This window comes from Centrocercus urophasianus, unplaced genomic scaffold (genome assembly GCF_019232065.1).
Source record: "Centrocercus urophasianus isolate 14NV4802_14NV808 unplaced genomic scaffold, USGS_Curo_1.0 seq_19, whole genome shotgun sequence".
Lineage (NCBI taxonomy): Eukaryota > Metazoa > Chordata > Aves > Galliformes > Phasianidae > Centrocercus > Centrocercus urophasianus.
The window spans coordinates 1,134,644-1,161,174 of NW_024884744.1; the positions used below are offsets into that span (position 1 = coordinate 1,134,644).

The 26,531-nt window shown below is 50.0% G+C and overlaps 1 protein-coding gene across 6 annotated transcripts in view; it reads right to left on the minus strand.

The window, feature by feature from the left end:
- Positions 1–13,934: 13,934 nt before the first annotated feature.
- VEPH1 (ventricular zone expressed PH domain containing 1) overlaps positions 13,935–26,531 on the minus strand; it is a 53,880-nt gene continuing 41,283 nt past the window's right edge. For 3 of the 6 annotated variants that reach the window (XM_042820641.1, XM_042820639.1, XM_042820640.1), the window contains 3 exons: positions 23,253–23,376; positions 17,731–17,867; positions 13,935–14,770 (listed from right to left, as the gene is read on the minus strand). In XM_042820641.1, coding sequence (XP_042676575.1) covers positions 14,534–14,770; positions 17,731–17,867; positions 23,253–23,376 — 498 coding nt within the window. In that variant the 3' untranslated portion in view covers positions 13,935–14,533. The other 3 variants (XM_042820642.1, XM_042820644.1, XM_042820643.1) reach the window with 3 other exon arrangements.

Genomic DNA, 26,531 nt, shown 5'->3' on the forward strand with positions numbered 1-26,531 from the left:
TGTGACGCAGCACTCGGCGGCACCGCGCGGCGCGGCGGGAAAAAAGAGTCCGCCCGCTTCGACCCCGCCCTGAGCGGCTGAACGGCGGGCGGCGCCGGGCTGCGCCGTCTATGCGTCCTGGGCTGCCGTCGGCTTTACGGCCGTGCGGGCGGAGCGGGGAGGGACCCAGCCGTTCAGATCGCTGGACGCTCAAAGCCCGTCCTCTTTAAGCCATTCTGAGCGACGTGGAGGAATCGCTCCGAGACGCGAGGAAATCGCGGCTCCACGTTGACGCGTGCGTCGTCGCCCGCTCTCGTACAGACGTTCTTCTCCCGTTCGGTACGGCCGGCGGACGGGGAGCACCGGCACGGCACCAGGCCTTATTTACAACCTCCGCTCCGCCTCGGCAGAGCTCCGCAGTCGCGGCGACCGCTCCCCTCCCTCCGCCCCGCCGGGGAAGGACACGACACAACTCTGTCGCAATCGCGACGCCGGGGAAATTCCGCACGCTCGCATCACTTCTCGGAACGGCCGCACCGCACCCGTATCGCTGCGCCACGCGGCCGGGACTACCAACCCGCGGCTGGCGGGCAAGCCCCGCCCCGGCGGGCAGCTCCGGGATCTGATTGGCTCCCTCGGCTTGATTGACGCCGCCCGGTGTCGTCAGTCGTCCGCCATGTTGTGTGGGGGCGCCGCGTCCTCGCGTGGCCCCGCGGGTCGCCGTGGGGCTCCGCGGTCACGGCGGGCTGCGAGGGCGGCTGGACGGCGCTCCGGTGCGGAAAGCGGGGCTGGGGGCTTCGCGTGGAGTGACGGCACCTCGTGCCGTGGGCAGGGGACCGCTCGGGTCGGGTTCCCTCAGGGCCCGGAGCCCTCTCCCGTGGCACGGCTCTGAGCCACCGCCCCGCTCCTCACCCACCGCCACAGGGTGAGCAGCGGAAAGCCGTGCTGCGGCAGGGACTCGTGCAGCAAGGCAGGTCCACAGCAGTGCCGTGTGCCGGCCCTGTCAGCTAGGCGTGCCCAGCCCTGCGAAGTTGCTGTTTGCCATTCAAACAGCAAACCTGAGGGCTCACAGCGTGCCCAGGCTCCGAGCAGCAGGGTTGAATTGTAGCATCATGCTTTAGTTCTTTACTATGAGAGTGGTGAGGTGCTGGAACAGCTGCCCAGAGAGGCTGTGATGCCTCGTCCATCCCTGGAGGTGTTCAAGGCCAGGTTGAATGGGGCCCTGGGCTGCTATGAAATGGGGAGGTTGGTGGCCCTGCATGTGGCAGGGGGTTGGAGATTCACGATCCTTGAGGTCCCTTCCAACCCCGGCCGTTCTGTGATTCTGTGATTCACTGAGCAAAGAGCCAGCAGTCCGTGCTGCTCCGTGTGCTGAGACGGGTGGTAAGGAGCCTTTGTGGGGAGATACAAATGCGAGATGCTGATCAATCAGTTTGATCAGGGCGGTGCTGCCAGGCTGTGGCAGGAGGGCTGTGGCAGTGAGCTGGAGGTGCACAAGGCCTGGCTGCCAGCAAGGGCGGCCGAGGAGGTGTGGAGCAGCTGGGTGAGGCACTGGGCTCTGTGTCATGGTCAGGGTGAGGCTTTACAAACAAGGCTTTCAGAGTTCACAGTTCACAGTGCTTGTTTGTCAGCCTTCCCTTCCCTGTTTGTATTTGGGGTTTGAGAGCCAGTCTGTAACTATCACTGGAATAGTGCCTTTTCAGAAGGATTTAATTGCTTTTCTCTTTTCCCCCAGTGCTGGGTGGTGCTGCAGTTTGTGGCTCAGCAGGGGTTTGGTTGGCTGGAAGGGTTCTGTACCCACCCCATTTCCTGGCCCTTTCACAGCTTCCTTCCCTGAGCCTCATACCGTGCAGTCACTGAGATTTTCAAAAAACAATTTTACATAGATTTAAGAAGCCTGCCACCAACGTGGAGGACTGGAGATCTTTTCTTTTAGAAACCTCCAGCAGCCCTCTTGGGTGCATTGCGCAGCCAGTGAGCACACAGAGCTCGTGCTAAGCATCTCTGCAGTGGCAAAAGCAATTTACAGGTCACTGAAAGTACTGCAGGTTAAAGAAATAATAAAGGGGAGCTGGGTAAAGAAACCCCAGGTTTGTATCCATTCTCATGGAGGTGTATGTTTTTCAATTCAGGAAAGTTGAGCAATGTGTTGCCCCCTTGCAGTTGTACAATTACAAGTCTTAGCAGAGCTACAAAGTTTAGTGATAGCATATAAAAAAACCAAAGTCTGTAGCATCTGATGAGCTAGTACCTGATGTCTCCAGGATGGTACAGTGGAGCTACATTAATTAATCATAGAATGTCTTAGGTCAGAAGATATGTTCAAGATAATCTAGCTCCAATCCCCCTGCCATGGGCTGGCAGCCCAGAGCCCCATCCAGCCTGGCTTTGAGCACCCCCAGCGATGGGGCACCCACTGCTCTGTGGCCTTGCTGCCCTCTGAGAAAAGAATTGCTTCCTAACTTCCAATTAAATCTTTAATCTAACGCTTTATTTCGTAACACCACCCACAGGATGGAAAGCCTGTGTTGTCACCTCCCCAGAGCCATACCCCAATACGCACTGTAGACAACTTAAACCCATCAGCACAGCAGTTAATAAGTTCATGCTTATTTGCCAGGAACCAGCGTGTTGCTGGAAAATGAAGGCAGCCCATAACTGCTGGCTGAATCATGGATGTGAGTACATTAATGAGTGTAATGTGCCCTTCAGCCCCGAGTCATATCTGGGAGCTCTTTAAGTTGACTATGTGGACATAACTACTGGCATCAAAACAAACACTAAAATACCCATCTTTGGTTTCAAGAATTCGTGCAACGGGCTGAAATCACATGGAGTGTTTGCAACACCATTGCTAAGCACACGGTGCCAGGAGGCATTGTCAGGGTCCCCACCAGCCCCATTGCTGGCTGTGGCTTTGGGGCAGAACGAGTCCCCAGGTGAGCAAAGCAGATAGTCCTGGGATGGTGCAGCAGTGTATGGCAGCTCCCAAATCTCCGGTGTCTGTCCTGCATTCCTTTGGTATCTACACCATTGCAGCACCTTGCAATGCTGCTGCATTTTTCCCTACTTCTGATTGCAGGTGCAGACTCCAAAGCTGAGCAGTGAACTGGAAGCAGAGGATGGGCAAAGATGAAATGAAGGTAACACCAGTTTCCAAGCAAACCCAGTGGGAAAGGAGCTGTAGGGTATCCAGAAACCTCCATCCTAGTGGGTAAGTGAACCACCTCCATCCCAAACATCCCCTGAGGATTTTACAGGTTTGTCAGCAAATGTTTCACTAAAGGAAATAGAAGAGCAGGTTTTAGGCAAAGAACTGCAAATTTCAACATGCAGATCCCTTCACAGAATAGAAGGGGTTTGTTCAGAAAAGTGAGACTCTGTGATGGCTGAAACATTTCCTTGGAGAATGAGGTCAATGTATAAGAGGACAACGTGACAGGCTATTAAGCAGTAAAATGTTGTGACATTAGGTGATACCTGAAAGTTTCTGCTGTTGTATCAAGTAGATCAGTTTAAGAGAACAGGGAATGTTACTGAATTAATTTACCCATTGCAGTCAATTAATTTTTTATTTCAAAGACTTGGGATTTTTTTTAAAATCAAATTTTTAGGAGATCTGTTTCTATTCTTCAAATGGAATCTGATAAACTAGCGAAGAATCTGTGAGAATTATAGACAAAACCTATATTATAGAACCTGATTGCAGGAACACTTGCAGTGTGGATCACATACCAGGTTGGCAATGGTATGAAAGAGCTTGGCACTAAAAGTTGTGGCAATGCAATTTACTCTGTCTGGAGAAAGAAAGCTTTACTCAGTCAAATTAAGACTTAAAGAAGAATTAGGTAGGCGACTTCTATAAAAGATTTACAGAGACTGCAAGTGTGGACTCTAAATTAACAGCTCTGAGAAACGAGGGATATTTGAAATGGTTCCCAGAGGGTGGTTACATTCAACTCTTTGTGGTTTTGAAGGAGAAAAGAGCAATTCAGAAGTTACATCCTGCTTGGAATAACTTGGTACAAAACCAAAAGCACGAGTGTGAGCACAGCCCTTCATACAAGTGTCTGTCTGTCTGTCTGTTTCACGTTAACCGACTCTTTACCTTCCATTCTCATGTTGTTGGTTTCAGTGCATTCCTCAACTCTTGCCAGTGAAGCCACTGCTGGTGTCCAGCTTAAAGTCATTGAAGGCTTTACCAAGAAAAGATTCAAATCAGTGAGCCTTCCCTACCATCTGATCGTGTATTGCTGAACAGTAGTTGGGTGCATTTTCAAACTGGACATCATGCTTAACGTCCTTTTGGTTCCAGACTGGGTTCCAGCACATTCAAAACTCACACTTGTTTCTCCCGTTGAGTGGCATCAAGACAAAGCAAGTGGAATTTATCAGGTCTTACCATCATCAGACAACACCGAGGAGGCAGCAGACATTCAGATGCAGATCACAGAGCACGTTTTGTCTGCATGCACGTTATGTGACAGTGAACTGGTTTGAGAAGTGGCATTAAACGTGTCCAGCTGATAGCAGCCCTGGCAGTTAATGCACCAACCTTTGAACTGCAGCAGGCAGCTTCAGAGGAAGGGCAGGGCTGGTGGCAGCACCATCACTGCTGTTTACTCATACAGCTCTGGCTGCTCTCTGTCTTGCCTGTCCTCTGAGTAAAGACACAGGACACAAGCTGGGACTGAGAAGCAGTTTTTGTTGTGCTCTGACTCTGTCTCAGCCCCCTCCATGGGCCAGCAGTGCCACCTACCAGCATTTGGAGTGGAGAAATGAGCAACCAGGCTTGGTGTCATCCACACCAAGCAATCACAACATGCTTTTAAAAAGCATTATGCTCTGCACGTGTGCTGGCACACACACCTGCCTCGGTTCTGTCCTGAGAACATTACCATCACTGATAGCATTTTCACCTGGAAGTAAAAAACTGGGTTAATGTCAAATGGAATTAAGTGACATTGAGCTTGGGAGAGGTGCCCTGAGCTCACAGCACAGCCCTGTGCTTTGGTGAGAGGCTCTTACACCCAGTGCCATCAGCAGAAGGGCAGACCTGAGCAGTTTGTTCTTTACATCGCACACCTCTCCAGAGCCAGTGCTCCACGTGCAGATGTGCTTCTCACAGATTATCACCACTGAGCAATTTGTATCTGCAGGCACGCGAGCAAAAAGGCAAAGGATCAAAGCTCCAGCCTGGAATAAATCAGAGTGAGCCCCTAGCATGGAGTGTGAGCAGAAACGAGCAACAGGGGAGATGGAAAAGAACAGGCTGTGTCCTGACAGGCAGACCTCAGCAAGACAGATTTAGCTCTTGTTCAGCCAGGAGGATGTTTGTCACCGCGAGGACAGGCCTAAATTATTTTTAGTGGATGCATCATGAGCCTGCAGCTTTAAAGGACAGTGAAAGAAAGATCAACTTGTCCAGTGAGGGCTTATCCTGCTCTCTCAGAGCACTTGCAGCCCTGGGAAGCTGAGGAATGTGTTGGTACATATGAGACACCATGCGCTACTAGAAGTACAATGCCTGCTCTTATTGCTGCTAGCTGTGACACCAGCAGTCAGCAAACCCTGACATCACACGTGCTGTCCTTACCCTGGGCCACGCACACAGCAGCGTGCCTGCAGGCTGAGCCCAACAGAGCATTTCTCAATAAAACAGCCTGGAGATCCAAAAAGATTGTCTTGTTTTCTATCAGTCCCTGTGGCCCCAGCTGTGACAGGACACCCAGCCCTGCAGTCACCTTGCTGCACAGCAGGAGAGGTGATTCCCTCCTACTGCTGCCGGCGCTGTGTTCTGCAGCCACACACCAGGCGGGGTGAGGCCGTGCAGCTGGGTGCTGTGAGCCCAGGGAGGCTCCGTGCCGTGCTGGGAGCCACAACAGAACCACATCCTGAGCAATATCTGATAGACTCACTGCACCAGCTTGAAAACATCTTCAGTGCAATCGGTGAGCAGCTTTGCCAAGTTTTTTCCTCTACAAACAGCGCTGAGATGCTTCATCTCAGCTAAATCAAGCAAATCTGTCACTGCTTTGTCCATGTGCGTATCAGAATGGGGCCAGGAGGGGCTGCGTGCACCAGGGCAATTCCGAGCGCTGCGCGCCCCCCTGACCCGCAGCTGCCTGTTTGCATGGGAGCGCTCCTTTCCGAAGGGGCAGTGCGCCACCTAGCGGGCTGGAGCCGCACTGCAAGGGGGGGGTGCGGTGCCGCGGAGCGTGGCCAGCCGCGGGGCAGGGAATTGAAGTGCCAACATACGGGCAGGATGTTTTGTTTTACTGAGATAGCCAGCAGACACCACCTCTGATTGATCACGAGGAACTTACAAATAAAAGGAGCTGCCAACAACGAGCCGTCTGTCCCTGCAGCGCTGAGAAAACCAACACAAATGCGAGCAGGGTGTGCAATGGGAATAAGGGATATAGCATATTGGTACCCATGACTATTTCCAGTAACAGTTAGCTAGAAACAAAGGGAGATCTGAAAGTCACGTTAGCAGGTCATTTGTGAGTTACACTCCTTTTTCCATAACAGACATGAATAGGGATTTTTGCTTTTATACATCCCTCATACTGTACAGTGCAGCAAGTCAGAGTCAGGATTATGCTTCATGTAATTCATTTTATCAGCACAGAAGGATAATTCTGTTATTTCTGGAATGGACCATGGTCTGAACTACAAGATTCTTAAAGTTGCTCAAAACCTCAGTTAGGTTCTGGGAAGACCCACAATACCATTGGCTAATATTTCCCTAAACAGATTAAAAAAAAGAAAACCAACCAACCACGCAGATTTTTGCAATTATTCACTTGCCATTCATTTCATACTACTTGGGCATGCAATTCAGGCGAGGAACCCCGTCCAGAGCTCTTATCCATCAGCCCACAATGCTTGCTAGTACATACAGCAGTGCAGGACCCCGGGCCAGGAGGGCTCCAGGTGGGTGGGAGCAGCTCTGCCACTCTTCTCCCCAAACTTCAAGTTAAAACCACTTAATGATAACCTACAGAAGACAAGCTTTATCACAGACCCTTTTACCCAGCAGGAGGCAGCACTTTGTTACAAAAAAAAAAATAACCCAAAACCCCACAACCAAAATTGGGAACATTTTGCTGATTACACAGCCTGTCTGAGCAGCTGTGCAAAGCTTTTAGCTTCAAACATAGAAGTGTTGTCATTAGGACTGGAAAAAAGACTTTTTGACTTCACTCTGAGACAGAGCAGAGCTCACCAGCTCTGTGCCACTTCAAAGTGCACCAGATTTTTGCTTCAGTGTTACAGTGTAATCCATGGAAGTGATCAGCATGGCAAATTATCTTCTTTTAAGCCTCTTTGTGTACACTATTTTATATTTGTATGTATATATATAAAATGTATACTTCCTTCATGCAGGTGCTGGTCACGTTGTCCCAAGCACAGCCCCCCATTTTAGTGCAGCCTCAGTGCCCCCAGCAGCCCATCTCCACCCATGGTGTGTTTTCAAAGAGCTCAGGGACCGTGCAGTGATTGCCCAGCTCTCAGCCAACATACCCTTCCCAGCCTGGACTTAACAACCGTATGTTGAGGGGAGCTTTACCTGTTGGACATTTCCAGTTTTTAAGTCCACATGCAGGTTCATCTTCCAGAATACCACATAAGGAGAGCCAACAACCCCAAACAAACGCCCCCCAACCCACTGCATGCCTCCAGCTGCAGGTTTGGTAGCTCAGCCAGCTGCATCTCGTTAGCCAGATCCCTCCATTGGCTCAGGCTCTCACTCCTTGTACCTACTCTGAGTCAGGCTGCTTCTGGAGAGCTGGGAAAGGCTATTTTGCTCTGTTATTAACTGGAAATTTCAGGAAAGTTTTGACAAAGTCCCTCTGACCTCTTTGCAATGCCTTTTTTTTTTTTTTTTTTTAACCAAGTCACGATTTGGGATGTAGCTATGATGAATGGGGAGTGCATTGCATTAGCTCATGTGTCAGGCCGAATAAAGGAAGGGTGTCCCCAGTGGGCCATCCCTGGCCAGTCACATCTCAGCCTGTCTGAGCAGCCCTTTAACGTTCAGCAGGCTGCTGAAACCCGCTGGTGAACAAAGGGCGTTCCTGGCACTTTGGGACTTCCCATCAAGATGTGTTTGTTAATTCAAATTGGCAGAGCCAAAACAACAGGCACGCAGCTGGATCCATCCTAAAATGAATGGCTCCTGTGGGAAATGCAGGCACCCGCAGTGCTGGTGTTCTGCAGCAGGCCCTTCATGCACCGTCTGCACTGGTGTGCGGGAATAACATGAAGATCCATGGCAGCTCTTCCTTCCCTCCCCTCTCCATTCTGTATTTCCCAGAATCACAGATCCAAAGTTCCAGTTCGTGCCTGTTGCCCTTGGTCCTGTTAATGGCCAGGGCTGAAAAGAGCCTGGCCCCATCCACCTGGCTCCTGCTCTTTGTATACATACAGGTATTGATATGATCCATTTCTCAGTCTTCTCTTTCCCAGGCTGAACAGCACCAGTGCTCTCAGCCTTTCCTCATCAGGAGGTGGTCAGGCCCCCAGGCATCTCCATCTTTGCACCCTCCAATGGACTCTCTGCAACAGTTCCCTGCCTACCTTGAAATGGGGAGCTCAGAACTGGGCCCCGTGCCCCAGATGTGGCCACACCAGCGCAGATCAAGGGAGAGAAGAACATCCTCACCTGCTGACCACACTCTTTGTAAAGCACCCAGGATACCATTGGCCTTGGCTACAAGGGCACATGGCATTGGTCAACCATTGGTCAACCAGGACCCCCAGGTTCTTCTCCATAGAGCTCCTTTCCAACAGTTCAGCCCCCAACCTGTACTGGTGTGTTATTATTCCTCCCCAGGTGTAGTACTCTACTCTTGCCCTTGTTGAAGCTCATCAGATTCTTCTCCACCAAACTCTCCCATCTGTCCATGCCTTGCTGAATGGCCACGCAGCCTTCAGCAAGCTGAAGGGGCCACACAGCCCTGCCAGCTTCATATCACCAACAAACTTGCTCAGGGTGAACTCTATCCCTTCATCCAAGTCACTGATGTAGAAATTGAACAAGACTGAGCCCAATATCAGCTCCTGGGGAGCACTGCTACCTGCAGGCCACCCAGACTCTGCTCTGTGGGTGCTCCAGCAGCCCGGTGCTGCACGCAGGGCTGCTGGCACTGTGTGACACTGCTCACTGCTCACTGCCAGTGCCCTTGCAGCCACCTGCAACCTCCTAGGTGGGAAGGCAAGGGCTAAACTTTTTGAAGAATAAATGAAAAGAGAAGTGGAGTAGAGAAAGTGACAAATACAGGTCATGCTGTATAGATATTAGAGCTGTGGAAGTAAAGGGAGAGAGCTGTAAAAGTTCGGGAGGCCCTCTATCTCCTTCAGGATGAGAGAAAATACTTTTATTCCTTTCTTATCAGGCTTGCTCCATATGGGTATTACAGCAGGTGGTCTGGGGGTCTGTGCTGCTCACTCTGTCTGACGGAGTCAGAAGAATGGATGAAAGAAAGCCCTGAGAGCCTTTTGACGAACCTAAAGGTTGCTTCCAACCCAATCCATTCTGGGAGTCTCTCATTCTATGAATTTGTTGCATTGCAACGCTTAGCTACAACTTTCAGCTAAAAGGGTTGGGCGACATCCTGCTGTTAAACGCAGCATCCTCCCCAGCACAGCCCCTCCCAACAGCCTTGAGGGCTTTAGAGCTCAGTACCAACACTGATATCTGACACATGGCTTTTGTTTCTCCTTTCATCATAGTGTGTACAACAGGCTGCAGATAAAACCATCGTGTTCCCCATCATCCTTCCTGTTCCACTGCACTGCCTGTGTTGGAGGTGACTGAAGGGGTGGGGAGCTAATAGGGAGCAGAAGGGGAGCCCGAACTGAGCTCAGCCTGCTGAAGAGGGCAGCTGCTTTTCACTTGTGCTCTCCTTAGTGATTAAATGGGCCGGGATGTAACCAGATGTGATGCACTCAACACAGCTGAAACCATTTGCAAAAATAGTTCTGAGTGCTCAGCTTCCATTCCGTTCACTGCTTTTTGTTTGGCCAAAAAAGAAAGCTCTCTGGAGGGCTGCAAGGTGTTTACCAAGCCACTGATGAATTCAGGCTGGAGTAACTTTACACAAGACAAATGGTCCTCCCTGGCCAACTTTTACTATCTCTTTTTTCCTGCCTGTAAACTCTGTTGGGAAGCAGAAAAGGCCAATGGCCTGTGAGGCAAAGTGAGCAATTTCAAGTCGATTATCCACGAAGGTTACGAGGCAGCTGCAGCTGCTCTGCAGAGATCCGTCAGCAATTTCTACCCCACACCTGTGCTTGGTCACTCAGGTGGCTTTGGCTGATGCAGTGAGGTGAAGCCATGGTCCCAAGGCCTCTCCTGGAGCTCCCACGCAGAGGGCAGAAAGGTGTTCTCCAGAGTTGTGTCGTTACCTTATGGAGGGCAATGGGACACAGCCCCAACCTCGGCGTTAACCCAGCAGCGCTCCTGCACGCTGCACAGCGAGCTCTGCTGAAGGCACAGCACTCAGCTCTGCTGCTTGGGAGCAATCCTGGTGGGAGGGGGCTGGGCACCTGATGTCCCATGTCCCACACGGCCCCAGCTCCTGTGGTCCCAGTCCCATCCGAAGAGCAATCAGACTGATTGCTGGAGGGCTGCTGGAGAACAGTGTGCTCACACAGCTTCACTTCTCAAATAACATCCATCTTCCCAAAGCAGGTCTTTTGAGCTCTGCCCATGTTCAGCAGCCTACATCCTATCCCTAACCCTGACCCCAATCCGAGTGTGGACTCGGAGTGAGGCTGGGGCAGTGTCAGAGCTCAGGCACAGCCATGGACAGCTGGAAAAACATCTTCTGCTGTTGCCTAAACACCACCTGCACCAAAGCAAAGGATTGTCACACTCACGCTCTTCAAAGGGAAAACAACAGCACTCATCACGAGTGTTTTGACTTGGGCTGGAGCCCCAAGCCACAACCAACATCAGATCTTCGGTTACAGATCCGTGCGGCGCCTTGTGACACATGGCCTCCTAGTGCTGTGTGCTCTTGGACAAATTCACCCCATCAGATACACATGTGTACCCACTGATGAGTGTTACCTGCTTATGCAAAGTTATCTTGTCACAGAAAAGAACAAAACAAAGAGCCCTCTTACAGACACTCACAGTTTCCCACATGCAGGAACCAGCAAATGGGTTTTTTTTTGCTCATGACCTGAAGATGTTATGGTGCTCCTGTTACTGAGCAGTTTGTGGGGATGTTGATGTGAGCTCCAGGCTGAAACCTGGAGGGCTCCCAGATCAGTGTTTTTTGTTTTTCACTCTGTTGGAAGGGAGCTGGATATGCTCATTGCTGGTAACAAAAGGCATTGTTTGATTTGTGATGCCTCCTGCCCCCCGTTCCAATTTCCTCATGCTTTGCCCACAGAACACACAGGACGTGTGCCTCCATGTGGTTTCCCTGCTGGGGAAAAGGCAGAAGAAGTGGAGGGCAAAGGCAGAGGGCAGAGAGCAGCAGGCAGAGCTGGCCCTGAACCAACAGCTATCAATGGAACAGCTCTTCTGTCCTGAAATACCGTGACCTCAGATGGACTGAAAGTCATGCTTCATCGCATGCTAGGATTACCTTTAGAATGCTTTGTGTCCACAGAAGGTGGAGAGGGCACTGAGAATCACAGAACCATAATGGCTGCAAAAGACCTCTGAGGTCCCCAGATTTTATCCTCGAAGTGCTGGTTGTCTGCACTGGGATGGGTTGGCTGAGCTGGCAGCAGCTGGCAGGCATGGGGGTCCCTGCAGGATCAGAAAAGCTGGAAGCTCTGAGAGTGAGTCAAAGATCCAGCTTGTTCCGCTTCTACTCGCAGTGCTGTGTGCAATACCTACGCACTCACCCCCTGTTTTATTCTGTTCCTTTTAACCGTGCTGGAGAACTTCTTTTTCAAGGATTCAGGGGGAATCGTGGGGTAAACTTTCCCTGGAAATGCTCCCAGGGCTGCGCTCAGCTCTGTAAACAAGGCCTGGGCAGGCAGCTCACGTTTCTGGGAAATGCCATTTTCCCAATGCCAAAAGTGGGGCCACTGGAGCACAGGGCACTGCTTGGAGCCTGGGGATGCAGCCCAGTGTCCGCAGCTGTGATTTCTGCCTTTGAGTACAGCCCTGGGGGGGGGGAATGGGGTCTTGTAGGGATGTGTTGGAAGAGCTCTGCTGTTCTGCCAACCTTGGGAGCTGAGCCCAGCCCAGGGGTCTTATCTGTCCCCATCATGGTTTTAAACTGAGACAGGGGAGGTTTAGGCTGGATATTAGGAGGAAGGTTTTCACTCAAAGGGTGGTGAGGCACTGGAACAGGTTGCCCAAGAAGGCTGTGGATGCCCCATCCCTGCAGGCATTCAAGGCCAGGCTGGATGTGGCTCTGGGCACCCTGGGCTGCTGGTTGGTGACTCTGCACACAGCAGGGGGTTGGAACTGGATGAGCACTGTGGCACCACGCAAGGTACAAATGGAAGGTGATGGGTTCCCCTGCAGCCTGCAGGAATGTGACCACAGGCACCAGAAGCTTGTCTTTGTCCCTATCCCCATCCCCATCCCCACCCTGATTCCCCATCCCTATCCCTGACCTTGTTCCCATTTCTGTCTCCGTTTCCCCATCCCTGTCACCATTCCTGATCCATTCCCCATCCCTCTCCCTTTCCATGACCCCATTTCTGTCTTCCTATCCCCATCCCTGTCCCCATCCCAGGATGGCTCTTGCCGGGGACATTGCACAGTCACGAAGTGAGGAGTGCCCCAAGCTCCCCACTCAGAGTGCAGCACTACTCAAATTTAGAAAACTCCAATGCACATCGTTTCAAAAAAAAGAAACAGGAAGAACTATTTATACGTTTGCTCAAGAAGAACATTTGCCACAGTGCAATTTGCATTTCTTTTTTTTTTTTTTTTTCATATTTATTTTTAAATCTCCCTGCTCTCATCATAGCTGGATTGATGATTTCTGTGTTTCTCCTTTTGGGAGGTTGACTAGGATAAGCTGCCAGCCGAATTTCTCTTTTATTTCACTCCAAGTTTTAATTTAAGACAGGAGAAGTGTGGCGAAGCTTCTCATTCTGTGTAATCATTTCTTGGCACAAAGCAGGGCACTAATGACCCTAATGGGTCGCATTGCTCCCATGGGTCGCAAGGCAGGGCGTGGGTTGGTGGCAGTGGTGGCAGTGGTGAGCCATGGCATGGCCAGTGACAGCCACAGCCCAACAGCTGACCATGATTCTTCTATGTGACACAGTCACAGCCCGGCCCATGCCCAGGTTCTGCACTTGGACACGGAAATCTGTTGGTAGTGAAACAGGTTCTGATCTCTGGATGGCTAAAGTAGGTTGGAAAAGACATCTGAGATCCCCAACCCAACCCCAACCCACACCACCATACCCATAACCACATCCCTCAGTGCCCCACGATGCAGAACACCTCCATGCATGGTGACCCCACTGCTCCCCGAGCAGCTGTGCCAATGTAACTCCAGACATGAAGACCACAGACGTACACCCATGAATTAACTTCATTCCTATTCAACTCAATGGTGCATCCTGTGTGGGTAAAGGAAGGGTTTGCTGGTCCCAGTATTTGCAGTCCAATGGCTGACAGCTCCCTTCCCCTGGAAATCCTCACTCTGTCCCTCAGGCTTGGATCTGATTTCTTGATTTTGAGGCACGAAGCGTCACAGAAGTTGTAAGTACTGAAATAGCAGAGTCCTAAAATACTGTTTTAGAGGTTTTAGTCAAATTGGAAAACATTAAATTTTATATCTACCTCATCTTGGCCTGCAGGTTAATTTTTTCATCCACAGATTTCCCACTCACCTTTCCCCACTTTTTCTCTTCTGCTTTCATTTTTTTTCTGTGCCATTTCCTTCACTTTGGAATCATTTGAGAGTAAGAACCCCCTCCCCCTCCCAAAAAAAAAGCCACCCCAACAGCCCAGATCTTGAAATGATCCATTTTTAGAGCCATTCTGAAAGCTTACAGTGAAGGCAAGTAATTACAAAAATAAAAAGGAAAACAGTTTTTAAAAATTGTGTTGTTTACAGATGGGGGCAAAGTGGGAGAAGGTGGCAAGAAACCAAAACACTTAAATATTTAAATTTGTTCTTCTGCACTGTTAAATCTTTAAAATCACCCCACCTCTGACCTGAAGGGAGAAGCAACTGTGATTTTTATTCATAGGGACAGGAAAAAGGTAAGAGGCATTGAGGTTAAATAAGGAGGAGGACGATCGTTTTGCAGATGGAGGAATGCAGGCAGCCTGGGGACGTGGGGTGCTCCCAGCAGTGCCAAGGCCATGGACACCTGAGCCGTAGGATTGGAGCTGGGCTGCTTTCCAGCCACATCTCCCAGCTTGGAGGCGATCAGCCTGAAGGAAAAGCTGTACTTTGCATGTAGACGTGGCAGCTCCGTCTCTACCTGCACACGGATGGCAGCACTGGGTCTTCTGGCAGCATTACAGCCACCCCACAGCCTCCCATGTCCCAGCAGCTGCCCACCACCCCGGGCAGCTCACGGTGGGATGCTCAGCACTGCAGCCCTACAGGTACGTGGTGGCCTCTCTGCTCTCCCTCTCCTTGGCCTGTGCGATAGCAACGTTGATGCACTGCAGCCACTCCTCCGTGCTCTTCTCATCCTTGGCCTTGAAGATGTAGCTCTTGCTGTTGGTGAAGATCTCGAAGGCCCGGGGCAGGCTGCGGTCCCGGCGCTTCTTGGCCACCACTTTGACACTCTGCACCTTGCTGAGCTCAATGGGGCAGTCGTCGGGGTCGTCTTTCTGAAACACAGGGTGGGGAAGATAAACAGGACCAAGTTCACATGCTGGGGCTTCCACCAAAAGGGAAGCAGCCACTCCTTGTGCTGGTTTGGAAAACGGAAGAGGTATTTCGTGCCTGAGTCGGGAATGCAAAGGAAGCCACGGCGGTTTTCAATGGGGAATGGAGAGCATGGCACAGCTCAGTCGTGCTGTGGTTTGAAAACAGAGAGCAGCACATCTGTGAAACCTCAGCGTCACTGTAAGAGTGGGGATGGGATGCAGGGAGCAGCAGAGATGGCTGCAAAGAGTCACAGAAGTTTCCTGTGGGAGATCTGTGAGCTCACAAACAGACACGAGCTGCGGTCTCCAGATGAGACATGTGAGCCCCAATCCCCCAGCACTATCTATGCTTCTCCTGTTGAGATTCTTAGGCTTTTTAGCAAGAGGAGTAAGGAAGGTTTTCCAAAAGCTTTCTGCTCCAACCACATGGATTCCCCATGCATGGACACAACACCAACACCAGTTCAGGCTCTATGGTTGCCCAAGGAGGCTGTGGATGCCCCATCCCTGCAGGCATTCAAGGCTGGATGTGGCTCTGGGCAGCCCGGTCTGCTGGTTGGTGTCCTGCACACAGCAGGGGGTTGAGGTTCTTTTCAACCCAGGCCATTCTAGGATTCTATGACAGCAATAAGTAGCTCTGCACTGAAATCAGACCCACGTTAAACAGTGAGAATTTTATCACAGCAAATGCAAAACAACAACAAGCTCAGGGGGAAAACCTGCCAACAGGTACTGAACAAAACCACTGTGCTCCCTTGATGGGATTCGTGTGCACACTGCTGAAAGCTGCTCAAGAAAGCTGATTGTACCCATGGCACATTTCTGTGAATACTGTTTACCACAATTTTCCAGGACTATGGGATGTGGCTCATTTTGAACCTCTTCTGTTTTGGTTTTCTCCTGCCTCCCTTCACTCGCTGGCAATCCCACTGCTTACTCAGAGCAAAGAGCATCTGCGTGGGTACATCTGCAGAGGAAAGGGTTGCGGTGGGAAAGAGGCACTCACAGCCAGCTGGCCGCCCTGCCGTGCCTCCTCTGTGCTGCTTTGGGCTTCCAGGCAAGCAGTGTGACAGTCCCAGCACCCACGTGCGCCCATCCCTCAGCAGCAGTGCCGGATCTTCTGTGCAGCTGGAGCAGAGCTGGTCCCACTCAGCCCTCCAATGAGCACCAGATGAGGCAGAACCTCTTTCTTTTCTAAACACAGAGTTATTTACCAGCCCTCATGGCTGCAGTGCTATTGGTGTGTCCTGCAGCCATTCCTGTTGCTGGTGGGACCTCCCTGCTGCTGCTTGCTGCCCCAGCACAGCATCTCGCTGTCTGCTCACAGTCCAATGCTGGACAGACTCTGTGGCACTGAGAGCAAACTGCCCCTTCCCACCAGATGCAGACACGAAGCAAGACAGAGCACGATGCACAGCCAGGGAAGCCCCTCTGCTGGTGTGTGCAACAGTCAAACCCAGGCCTGCATACAACGCAGGCTGCTGCAGGGCATGGGGGCTCCCGTGCTGCAGCCCAGGCAATGGTTAACATCTCAACTCTCTAATTTAAGCAAAAAATGTAGTGGTAACAGGATATAAGGCAGCAGTTGGAGGACTGATTGCCTAGGCACAACCACCTCAGTCCCTGGGGGCTGGACGCCAGTCTGCTCCTCGAGGAGCCAGATATTTGTGTGCAGCTCCAGAGGAAACAAAGAAGCTTGGATCTGACAGCTAAGAAAGGGAAGTTAACCCACATGAGTTCTGCCATTTAGCAAACTCTGCTGTCTGACCATCTCCTCACATCAACCAGGAGAGCCCTGAGAGCACAGTGCTGGGGTGACTGCTCCACGCCAATAGCATCCCAGGGGAATCAAGGTGTTCAGTGTGACTTTTGCCTGCCTTGTTTGCACAGCTAATTAAATCCATTCCGTTAAATGCATTTCCTTCAGCCAACCACCATGCTAAAAGAAATGACAACTACTCCAGCACTACAAAAAGTGAACCTCGGCCAGTCCTGAGCAGAAGCTGAGGCTCTATATGGATTGAAATGTCTTCAAAATCTCAATTCATCAGAATAAGTCACCAGAAAGTAAAGAAAAAACTGTTCTATTTGCAAGGGCCAATGCCCTCCCTGCTGCAGTCCTCAGAGGAAGGGGCTCAGGAAGCCATTTCAGAGGCTTAAAGAGCTTTGCTGGGTTTCTGCAATGAAAAAGATTATTTACCAGAAATACTAAGGCTTGGCTGCAGCTGGAGGATGCTGCTATTTTTGGATTACCAAAGAGAGTGCTGTTGCAACAAAAATAAAAGGCCTTTTTTTGCGCCATGTTTGATAATCCTCATTGTGAACAGCTGAGGATAGTTAGTTTCTACTAACGGGCAAGTAAGAACTAATGAGGACTGGATTTAATTACCTGCTCGTCCATGCCCAGCAATGAACTTGACTCTGAGTCACACTGGTGTCACTTCCAAATGATTTCACAGAAATTTCAGCAGAGTTGCCCTGAATTTAGATGAGGGCAAGAAGTGAAAGACAACACTGGGTTCCTTTGGGAGAGGAGCACTTTGGCATCACCTTGCCTTAAACAAACCTGCACTTCCTGCACAAACAATGCCTGTTATGGGAACACTCTGCAAGGGGGAAAATATATTTATCTAAGCGGAGTTTATTGAAGTGGTGTTTATGCAGTGTAATAATTGCTAGGCAGGATGGACAGCCAGATTTACATCACCGTTCCATTGGTGGTGGATGCATCGTGGTGCTGGAGCACCCTGTGTCAGCTGGGATAGAACTGGTTTCTCCAGCAGGCGCCGGGAGCAAAGGCTCAGCTGGAGGCGGCTGGGTGGAGCGTGAGGTCCGTGGCAAAAGCCATGTGGTGGAGCCCCTGGGAATGGTGATGCAGAGGAGATAAACACAGAAGGTGAGCTGATGTGTTCCACACTTACGGATTTTCCTTTCCGAAAGAGCAGCTGGTTTCCAGCAAGGGTGAAGTAGCGAGTTTTCCACCTCTTGATGAACTTCCAGCGGACCTGCTTCTCCTTCAGCTTGCCTTCCATCAGCGGCTGCCCGTCCTGGTTCACTTCTGGGGGGGAGATCACAGAGCAGGGGTTATCTCCACAGAGTGCTGAATATCCACAGTTTGGCTGACAGCTCTGCCTGCATTCCTCCTGACCCCAGCGCCCAGCCTTAGTCATACATTGCCTGGGAGGCCTGGCAGCTGCAGCAGGCTGCAATTCCTCCTTCAGTCCCTCGTTCATCACATACTTATCCTCAGCATCACGCCTCCCAATTGTTCCTCAGCCCTGCAAGAATTTATTACTCTGTACAACTGGAGGCCAGCACTTATGTTGTCTGTATGGCTTCACGCCACGCTGCAGAGTTCAGCACAGAGTTCTGCTCCTGCTCTGCAGTGCTATGGACAGGTTATCTCGCTCCCCACTCACTGCTGTGTGCCCACCAGCATGGCGTCCCTGTGCTTCCAACTGCACACCCACATTTTTCATAGAATCATAGAATTTCTCAGGTAGGAAAAGACCTTAAAGATCATCAAGTCCAACCCCAACCTATCCATACTACTCTAACTCTAACAGCCCTCTGCTGAATCGTGTCCCTGAGCACCACGTCCAAGCGGTTTTTAAGCACATCCAGGGGTGGTGACTCAACCACCTCCCTGGGCAGCCCATTGCTTAACAACCCTTTCTGTAAAGTTGTTTTCCCTGATAGCCAACCTAAACCTCCCCTGGGCCTTTTGCAGCAAAATTCACTTACTTATCATCAACCCAACACCACCGCCTTTCTGCTTCCCTGGGTGGCAACAGCAAAAAACAGCACTTGTGCAATGCATGGGTGAATGCCATCGGTATGGAGCGTGTGTTAAATGAAAGATCTGCCCAGGTCAGCGAGGAGGAAGAGAGGGAGACACAACAGCTTCTGCTCCCCCCAGCTGCACTGCGGTGCTCCTACAGCTGGGGCAGAAGGCGGTGACAGATGCAGCAGGTTTAGATCAGGAATGTGGTTTTTTTCCCCAGCGCTGTTTACATTGGCAGTAACACACGCTTTGGGGGTCTTCAGTGTGTACTGCTTCAATTTCCTCATGAAAGACTGTAAATATTTCCGTCTCTGGAAGGAGATACACTGAATGAAAATGGGGTGGCCAAGTTTTAGCCACAATAGGGGACCCTGCCGGTGATTGCTGTGATAAAGAGAGGTCATTCTGCACTCCTCGAGCCCCACACCTCCATCATTCCCATCATTTGCCATTCACGTGAGCAGCCTCTTGGGGGAAAGAATCTTTTTTCTGAATGAACACTCTAAATGACTCATTACGTGCACAGTAACTTTCAGACCTTGATGTCATCTGGATGGAGCTATAGAAAGATTTGATATGGAAAGACAGTTGCTCAATCAGTCGCTCAATCAGCAACTTAGGCTTTGTGAAGCAGTACTGATTCCAGGGCAGTAGGAACATGTTTTAAGCCAAACTAAGAAGCTTTAAGGCACAAAACGTTTGGGCACTGAGATGGTTGGTGGTCAGGAAAGCAACATGGGAAAGGAAGTTAACGTGCAATTTTGGCCTAAGCTGGATTTTCATGGCCAAAGTCTTTCACAAACAGGATTTACTGGAGAAATGCTGGTCTGTCTTTAAGCACTCGGGGCTGGAACCAATGATAACAGAGCGCTTCTCGCCTACATCCACTAAGAGGTCCATGGGGAATTCTGATGTCAGCTTCCAAAGTTGTGATAATGAAGCAGATGCCAGTATGTCTGAGGGTCTGATTAGAAGAAAAAGATTCATGAAAGATAAGAATGAAGCTGTTTTCCAATCTTTTTTTCTAAGTCCTTTTGCTTGTTTTGATTGCAGTTAACTTCACAGAGAGGCAGAATAATTCAGCTGGAACGGAGTTCGAGGGGTTGGTCATCCCACCTCCTGCTCAGAGCAAGGTTGGCTCTGGGGTCAGGCCAGGTTGCTCAAAGATTTAATGATCTGGGATGTGAAAATCTCAGCGACACCTCCAGTCAAGCTGCCCCAATGACTGACCATCCCTGCAGTGGGAAAACTTCCCTTTGCAGCTGATCTCAACTTCCCCAAAGCTCCCAGGGCTGCCCACCCCAGTCCTTACTGGGATTTTACTTGGCCACCATTGAATGCACGGTGTGTGCAAAGTAGGAATCCATGCATGGGGCCGTGCAGGCACAGGGCATCGGGAGTGGACCCACACTGCCCCAAGAAGGCAGAGATTCACTGTGAACTCTTGCCAGAACCAAACTCAGTTCCTGTTGACCCATGGCTTACCACACAGAGCATCGTTATGTGGAAGAAGCATCCGCATTTTTAATGCAGTTAGAAGGATCAAAAAAGTGCAATCGGCTGGCAGGTGGAATGTGCACTTTATACACATACTAATCACCAGAATATTGTGTCCAGTTTTGATTTGCTCAGCTCTAGGCAAACTGAGAAGGCTCCAGAACGATACAAAAATGGCTGATCTGCTATCCGACCATTCATGTCATGGGAAACTGAGGAAGTGCATTCTCTCCAGTTCCTCAAGCACAGATCTAGATGTGACGTGATAAAGTCTACACAGAGCAATTTTCCTCAGAACAGGGAAGGGCACCTTGAGATCCAGAGCTCAGCAACAAGGCAGAAATAATCCCACATTTTAGCAGGAGGTCGATTTACCTAAGCAACAACTCCTGAGTTGTCCTTCACTTACTTTTAAAGAGCAGATTTAGGCATCTTTAGAGAATGATGCTGGTGTGATACTGATCAAAGGGGAGAGATTTTCTCCACGTAAGCATTATTGGACCGGGTCTATACTAAATAGTACCCTAAAAATAAAAACGATGTTTTTTTTCCTACATAATATCCGTTGCTTTTTAAACAATTGCAGTGGAGGAAGACTAACTCCAAAATCAATTCAACCCCAAATAATTCCCACTGATGTAAGTGTCCACCATGATGTAAGCTGGAATTATTTTGTATTGCCTGTATCTTGTTTTCTTTGCAGAATTACAATGCGCCAAGCTCTGAGTTGTTTGGGTACTGAACAAAAGTAACAAAAACAAAACAAAACCTGACACCCTTCCAAGATGAACTCAAGAAAAAAGCAAAGCATTAAATCTTCTGTTCGATGAGACGAAGCCATCCACAAAAATTCAGTCCCATCATGAATGATCTCAATGATAATAAGCCCCTCTTAACTTGAAAGAATGGAATGTGTGGGTGGCAGGCAATTAACCTAAGGGAATATGGATTGGCTCTCCTTCATTAATCATCGCATTTGGTTCTGTTGAAAACCTGGAAAGGACACGTTGCTGAATGCCACTTTTTATGATTTTCAAGCAAGCATTACAGCGGGGATATTTCGGTTCACCAGATAATCACCACTGCTAGCAAAAGATAAATGCATCCCCAAGTTAACACGGCGTGGGCTCTTCTGAGCGAATTGCTTTTTGAAGGAGGAATTCATAAAAAGCCCTCCGTTTTACCCGAATCATTGCCCATGGGCACCATGTCTCCTCTGCAGCCCACGGGGATTACTGCGATTTCTTTGTAAGCTTCCAGAACAAGGCATGCACTGCAATTCCCTCGCAGGCTATCAAGTGGTTTTACTGAATTTTTGGTGTGCAAAGGCTTGCGAGCCAACTGTCAGCGCGGGAGGTTATGTTGAAACGCAGCTCCTAAAAGCCAGCTTTTCCCAATGAGAGGCACGCAGTGCTGACTAACGCTTCTAAAGCCTTACATCCACACTTGAATGGTTATTGTTGTAAAAAAAACAAAAATAGAAAATGGTGCAGTTTGGTCTTCCCAGCTCTGGGACCAGCAGCAGAACCAGCGTGCGTGGATGTGGGCAGATGAGTCGGGCTTACAGGAATGCTCTCTCCCTCCTTGGCTCAGGGGGAGCAGGAGCAAAACAACTCAGGATGATTTAGCAGCACTTCTGGAAGAGTGTGGTTGTCTAAGTAATGCTTTCAAGTGAGAAGAATGCATGTGAAATGGTCAAACTTTCTCTGCGCTGATTGCTGCGTTGGGTTCATCCACTGCATTGCTGAAGCACAACTGCATCTGCAAACAGCACCACAGAGCACAGCAAGATCCAGGCTTCAGGGCATAATCCTTCCCTAAGTCCCCAGGATAAATGGCATCTTGCAACACGGTATCAAAAAAATGTCACAAAAACCCAACATTAGCAGAAAACAAATGAAAATAATGGAAAAAGAATTTGCTTCTGAATTCCTTCTTGAAGGACCGGGTTGCTAAACAGCATTGCTGAGAGGGAGGAATGACTTTCTTGTCTTTCAAAAGTACTTGGGATTTCCAAAGGCTCTGTCCCACTGTGGAACAGGATAAAAGATGTGTCGCAGCCTTTACATTTCTCTCCCACTCCAGGAGACCTTGGAGCCCTTTCTTCTGCCTTATAACCCCCCCAATGAGCCCCGAGTGTCTCCCACTCTGGCACCACTCTTCCCATAGCTCCACACCCCCATTTCAGGAACGTTTACCTGCAGGTTTTCATCCACTAAGCACTATCTTCCTCCCTCTCGTGCATCTGAGCTGTATTACCACTAAGCAGTTTCATTCACTTGGACTTCTCAGGGCATTAAAAACTGAGGAGCGAGCTCCAATAAGATTTGGTGTTTTAAACAAGATGGGCTCATTTTCCTCATGGCTTGACATCCATCTCATTCTGGTGTGATGGACAAAGCACAGTAAGGCCACTGGACTGACTTACAGCTCAGAGCATGACTTCTCCTGCAGTAGATGAGTCCCATATGAGAGCTACAGAAGGAGGAAGAGTGGGAAATGCCCCATGGAATGAGGGCAGCTGCTCAAGCAGATAGCTGAATCAGCAAGCTATTCAAATGCTCGGCCAAATTATTCATAGTTCTCAGCCAGAATTGTGCATGCAGTCAACTTGTGGCAAAATTGTCCAAGAAAAAGCCATCCTGAACCAGAATCTTTTACCTGGGACGAAGTTCATTTTCTCCTCACCTTATTTTCTAACGTAGTTGAAGTATCAAGGCTGTTCCTAAGTGCTGCCTTGCTCTGAAGATGTGCCCTACAGACACAATGATGTTAAAGGAAGTGGAGTCCCTGGACAACCTCCCTGGGATGCCCTGACAGAGGACAGAGGTCAGGTGCAATATCAGTGCTGATGGCCCCTAAGGGATGGCATATGGGATGCAGCCAGGCAGAGGCAGCCCCATTATCTGTGTGCTGCAGGATGGGCACAGACCCCTCCCCACACATTAGCAATCATGCACAGCTGTGGGTTTACATTCCAAATCTCACCAGGAACGCTGAGATGAGTTTCATGGAGAGTTCCAATGGAAACAGACAGCATCTCTGCTACTCTGGAAAGCTAGCTTTGCTTTTGCACAACCACCACCACCACCAGCACTCCTGCACAGTGCAGAACCACACTGCTATGCACCCCTGGCTGCAGCCCGCCAGCAGAGCACTCACCTGTTGCCTTCTCAGGGTTGTTGCACATGAAGCACTGCCAGGCTCCCGCTTCCTCGCTGTAGCCAAATAAATCAAAGAACCTCACTTCTTCCAGGTGCATCTGCACGTGGTCCAGATCCTGGGCCAATAAGGAAGAGAAACCAAACCCCCTTATGCTTCAGGACCCTGCATCACAGCAGGAGCTGACAAGTGCCCTCTCTCACTGGTCTCATGCTGAAAAACAGCCTGCCCAGGTAAATTGCTGAGCAGGACATCTCTCTCTGCCATTGGCAGCACCCACTGCAACAGCTGTCTAGAAGCAAATCGTGGGGCTGAGTGCTTTCCACCTCCCTTCCACCAGAGCCCACAGCTGAGCCCCTCCTTTCCTCCAGCCCTCAGTGTTCTCCAGGACCCCCAGGGCAGTGGTTCCACATGCTGGGGACCTCCTGGCTGACAGCAGGTCAGATCTGTCCATGGGTTCCCAGTGCAGCCAGAGGGAGCGGCTGCTCTTTCCCTTTTTCTGTTCTCTTTTTGTTGTTGTTGTTGTTTATAAGGAAGAAAGTTCTGAACCCACGCCCCATACAAGAAGCACTATAATAATAACGTTTTAAAATGTCAATGTGAATGTTTCCAGAAATGAAGCAACAACAGGATGGATTTATCCTGCACAAAACACATCCAGGTACACGTGATGCTATCCTTCCACTGAGAGCAGGCAGCAAAGGGAGGGCTGGGCCAAAAAGCCAAGGTGATGCCTGACTCTGTGAAAGGCCTGCAGAAATCTCAGCTGCAGCTCCAGAAGGAGCCAGGAGATGCTCTGTCTGAGGCCATTAAAACATGGTGTAATTTGTTGTCGTTTAAACCCCACCATTTAATTTTTATAAAGATGATGACCTCACATTTAAATGGATGTCAGATAACAACCACCACAATGCTCTCTGTGCAGAAGGAGCAGGCGGGAAGGCTCAGAAAACATTCCTGCTTGTTTCCTCAGGAGCATCACCAGTCTGCAGCACAGCCCAAAGAAAACAAGAATTCATGCAATAGATGGGAACAAAACCCTGTGCTGCCAGGGATATGGGCTCACCCCACTGAGCAAAGGGGAGCTGTGCTATTCTCACCTTTTCTATCTGCTGGGGCAGGAAGGGCTGTGTGCCCTGCCCCAGGGCACTGCATATCACAGCACAATGTGGTTGCATTGCTCTGTCTGCATTGCTGAGGTGCTTACTGCCCCCTGAAGAGGAACTGCATGCAGCTCAGGAGCGTGTCTGGCTGCTGTGCTGTGCAATAGGAGAGGTGCACAGCCTCCCCTACCATCCTCCCACCCACCTGGGGGCTGTGAGGTGGACAAAGTGCATGGGGCACTGCTCCCAGTGGGTCTGTGCAGGGCACTGTGAGGATGGAGCTGAACAACAAGCCTGGGATCCTGAGGGAAACCTTCCAACATCTTCAATGAGCCATGTGAAAGGCAAATGTTGGGGAAATACTGAGGCAGCCATTGTCCTTTTTCACTCTGTATTCCTTGTATGCCAAAACAAGGAGCTGATTATGGGAGATGAAGCATGGGGAAAATGACTCACTGGAGAGGAGAGATGCATCTCATCCTGCCCTCCATCATCTGGGAAATGTCAGTGACCGCACTGTGAGAACGCAGCACCTCATTCTGCTGCACAGAGGGAGAAGGCAGACAAAGAGCAGAGAAGGACAGAGCCAACAGTGGCTTAAAAATGTGAACTATTCTCCTGCAACGCTGCTCAGCAAGAGGCACTCAGAGGTAACCAAATGTCTGCTCTGACACACCACGATGCAACACAACACACTCTGCACAGCTGCAACCAGCACAGCCTTCGTACTCCTGGGTAGAGAGCAGTGAGGCAACGGAATGGAGATCTGTAGGGATGCACATCTGGAAGCACTTTACTCCCGGCACGTTTTGAGCTGTGTTGAATCAATATTTTTTGTGGCACGATCCCGTTGTCCATTTGCCTTTTGGGACAGCACTGCCCAGCAATACGGGCATTCTCACTGCAAGGCATCTGCTGCAATTCCTTGCACGCACTGGTTGGCCCAGTTCTGAATTCCGACAGTGAGGTGAAGCTGGAAATACTGCTCAGAATTTACTTTGGGATAAATCACTGGTGCAATAGCTTTTCCTGCTGGTTTGCAACACTCTTTCGAATACGCATCAAGGAAACATCTGCATTGATTTATAGTGGAGCAGAGGTCACAGCATTGGCTTTGCTGGGTGCCTGCTGGCTGCCAGCCTGCAGTGTTCCCTGCATGCTCCCACATCATCATCAGCATCCCCAGTTCTGGCACAGCCATTCGGACAGTGCTGTAACACGGGGTGGGTAGACTTGGGTAGAGAACATGGTGTTCATTCTCAGCGTATTCCAAACGTCATCAAGAGATTTCAAAACATTTTAAATGAAAGCATCCAGAAATCTGCTTTCTGTCCTATTAGAAGAGGAGTGGGATTAATAGCAGCAATTGTTTTGTCAAATCATTCGCTATTTTGGAGTCCATTGGTGACAGGAAGACTTTGGACACCAAAGCATTAGGTTTTTGGGAAGCCTGCTGGGCAGAGCGATGGCTGGGTCACACCATGAGTGTTCCCATCAGGTTTTGGCAGGTAAAGGTAAAGGAACCCTCCTTCCACCCAGCAGGCCCAGGTCCCCGTCCATGAGAGCTCCATCAAACTTCACACAGTTGCTCAACAGAAACATCACGGAACCCAAATTCAGATTCTACATTACATGCAAAACAAAAATGGAGGAAGTAGTTGCAGCAGCACGCTGCGGGGAGCACCGCCGAAGCCATTCCCCTCTCAGGTGCATCACATCAGTCCAACAGTCCTTGGCCTCCGGAGCTCTTCCCATAACCAGCATCTCCTGGAGCTCCCTCTGCCCATCCATTCCGTCACAAATGATCAGCATCTCATTTTTCAGCCCCACTACTTCAGGAACTGGGAGATGCTCTTCCTGTTGGGCAGTGCCAGGAGTTCCCCAAACAGGCTGAATGCCTCTCTGACAGCAGCAGGATTGTGCAACCAGCGCTCTGGGGACTGATGACATTTCAAGGCATTTTTCAGAATGGGAACACACAGGGCACTATATCTAAGCCTCATGAAAGCACGCTCTTTTCCAAACCCTTTATTCACCCCAAACCCTTCTGTGCTCCACCAGTTCTGACCTGACCAATGACAAGGATCCAAGTTAAATGGCACTGTGCAAACAGAGACATCCCTAATGCCTCTGTATGACTCTAGCTGGGATTTCCATGCAGATAACAGGCTGGATG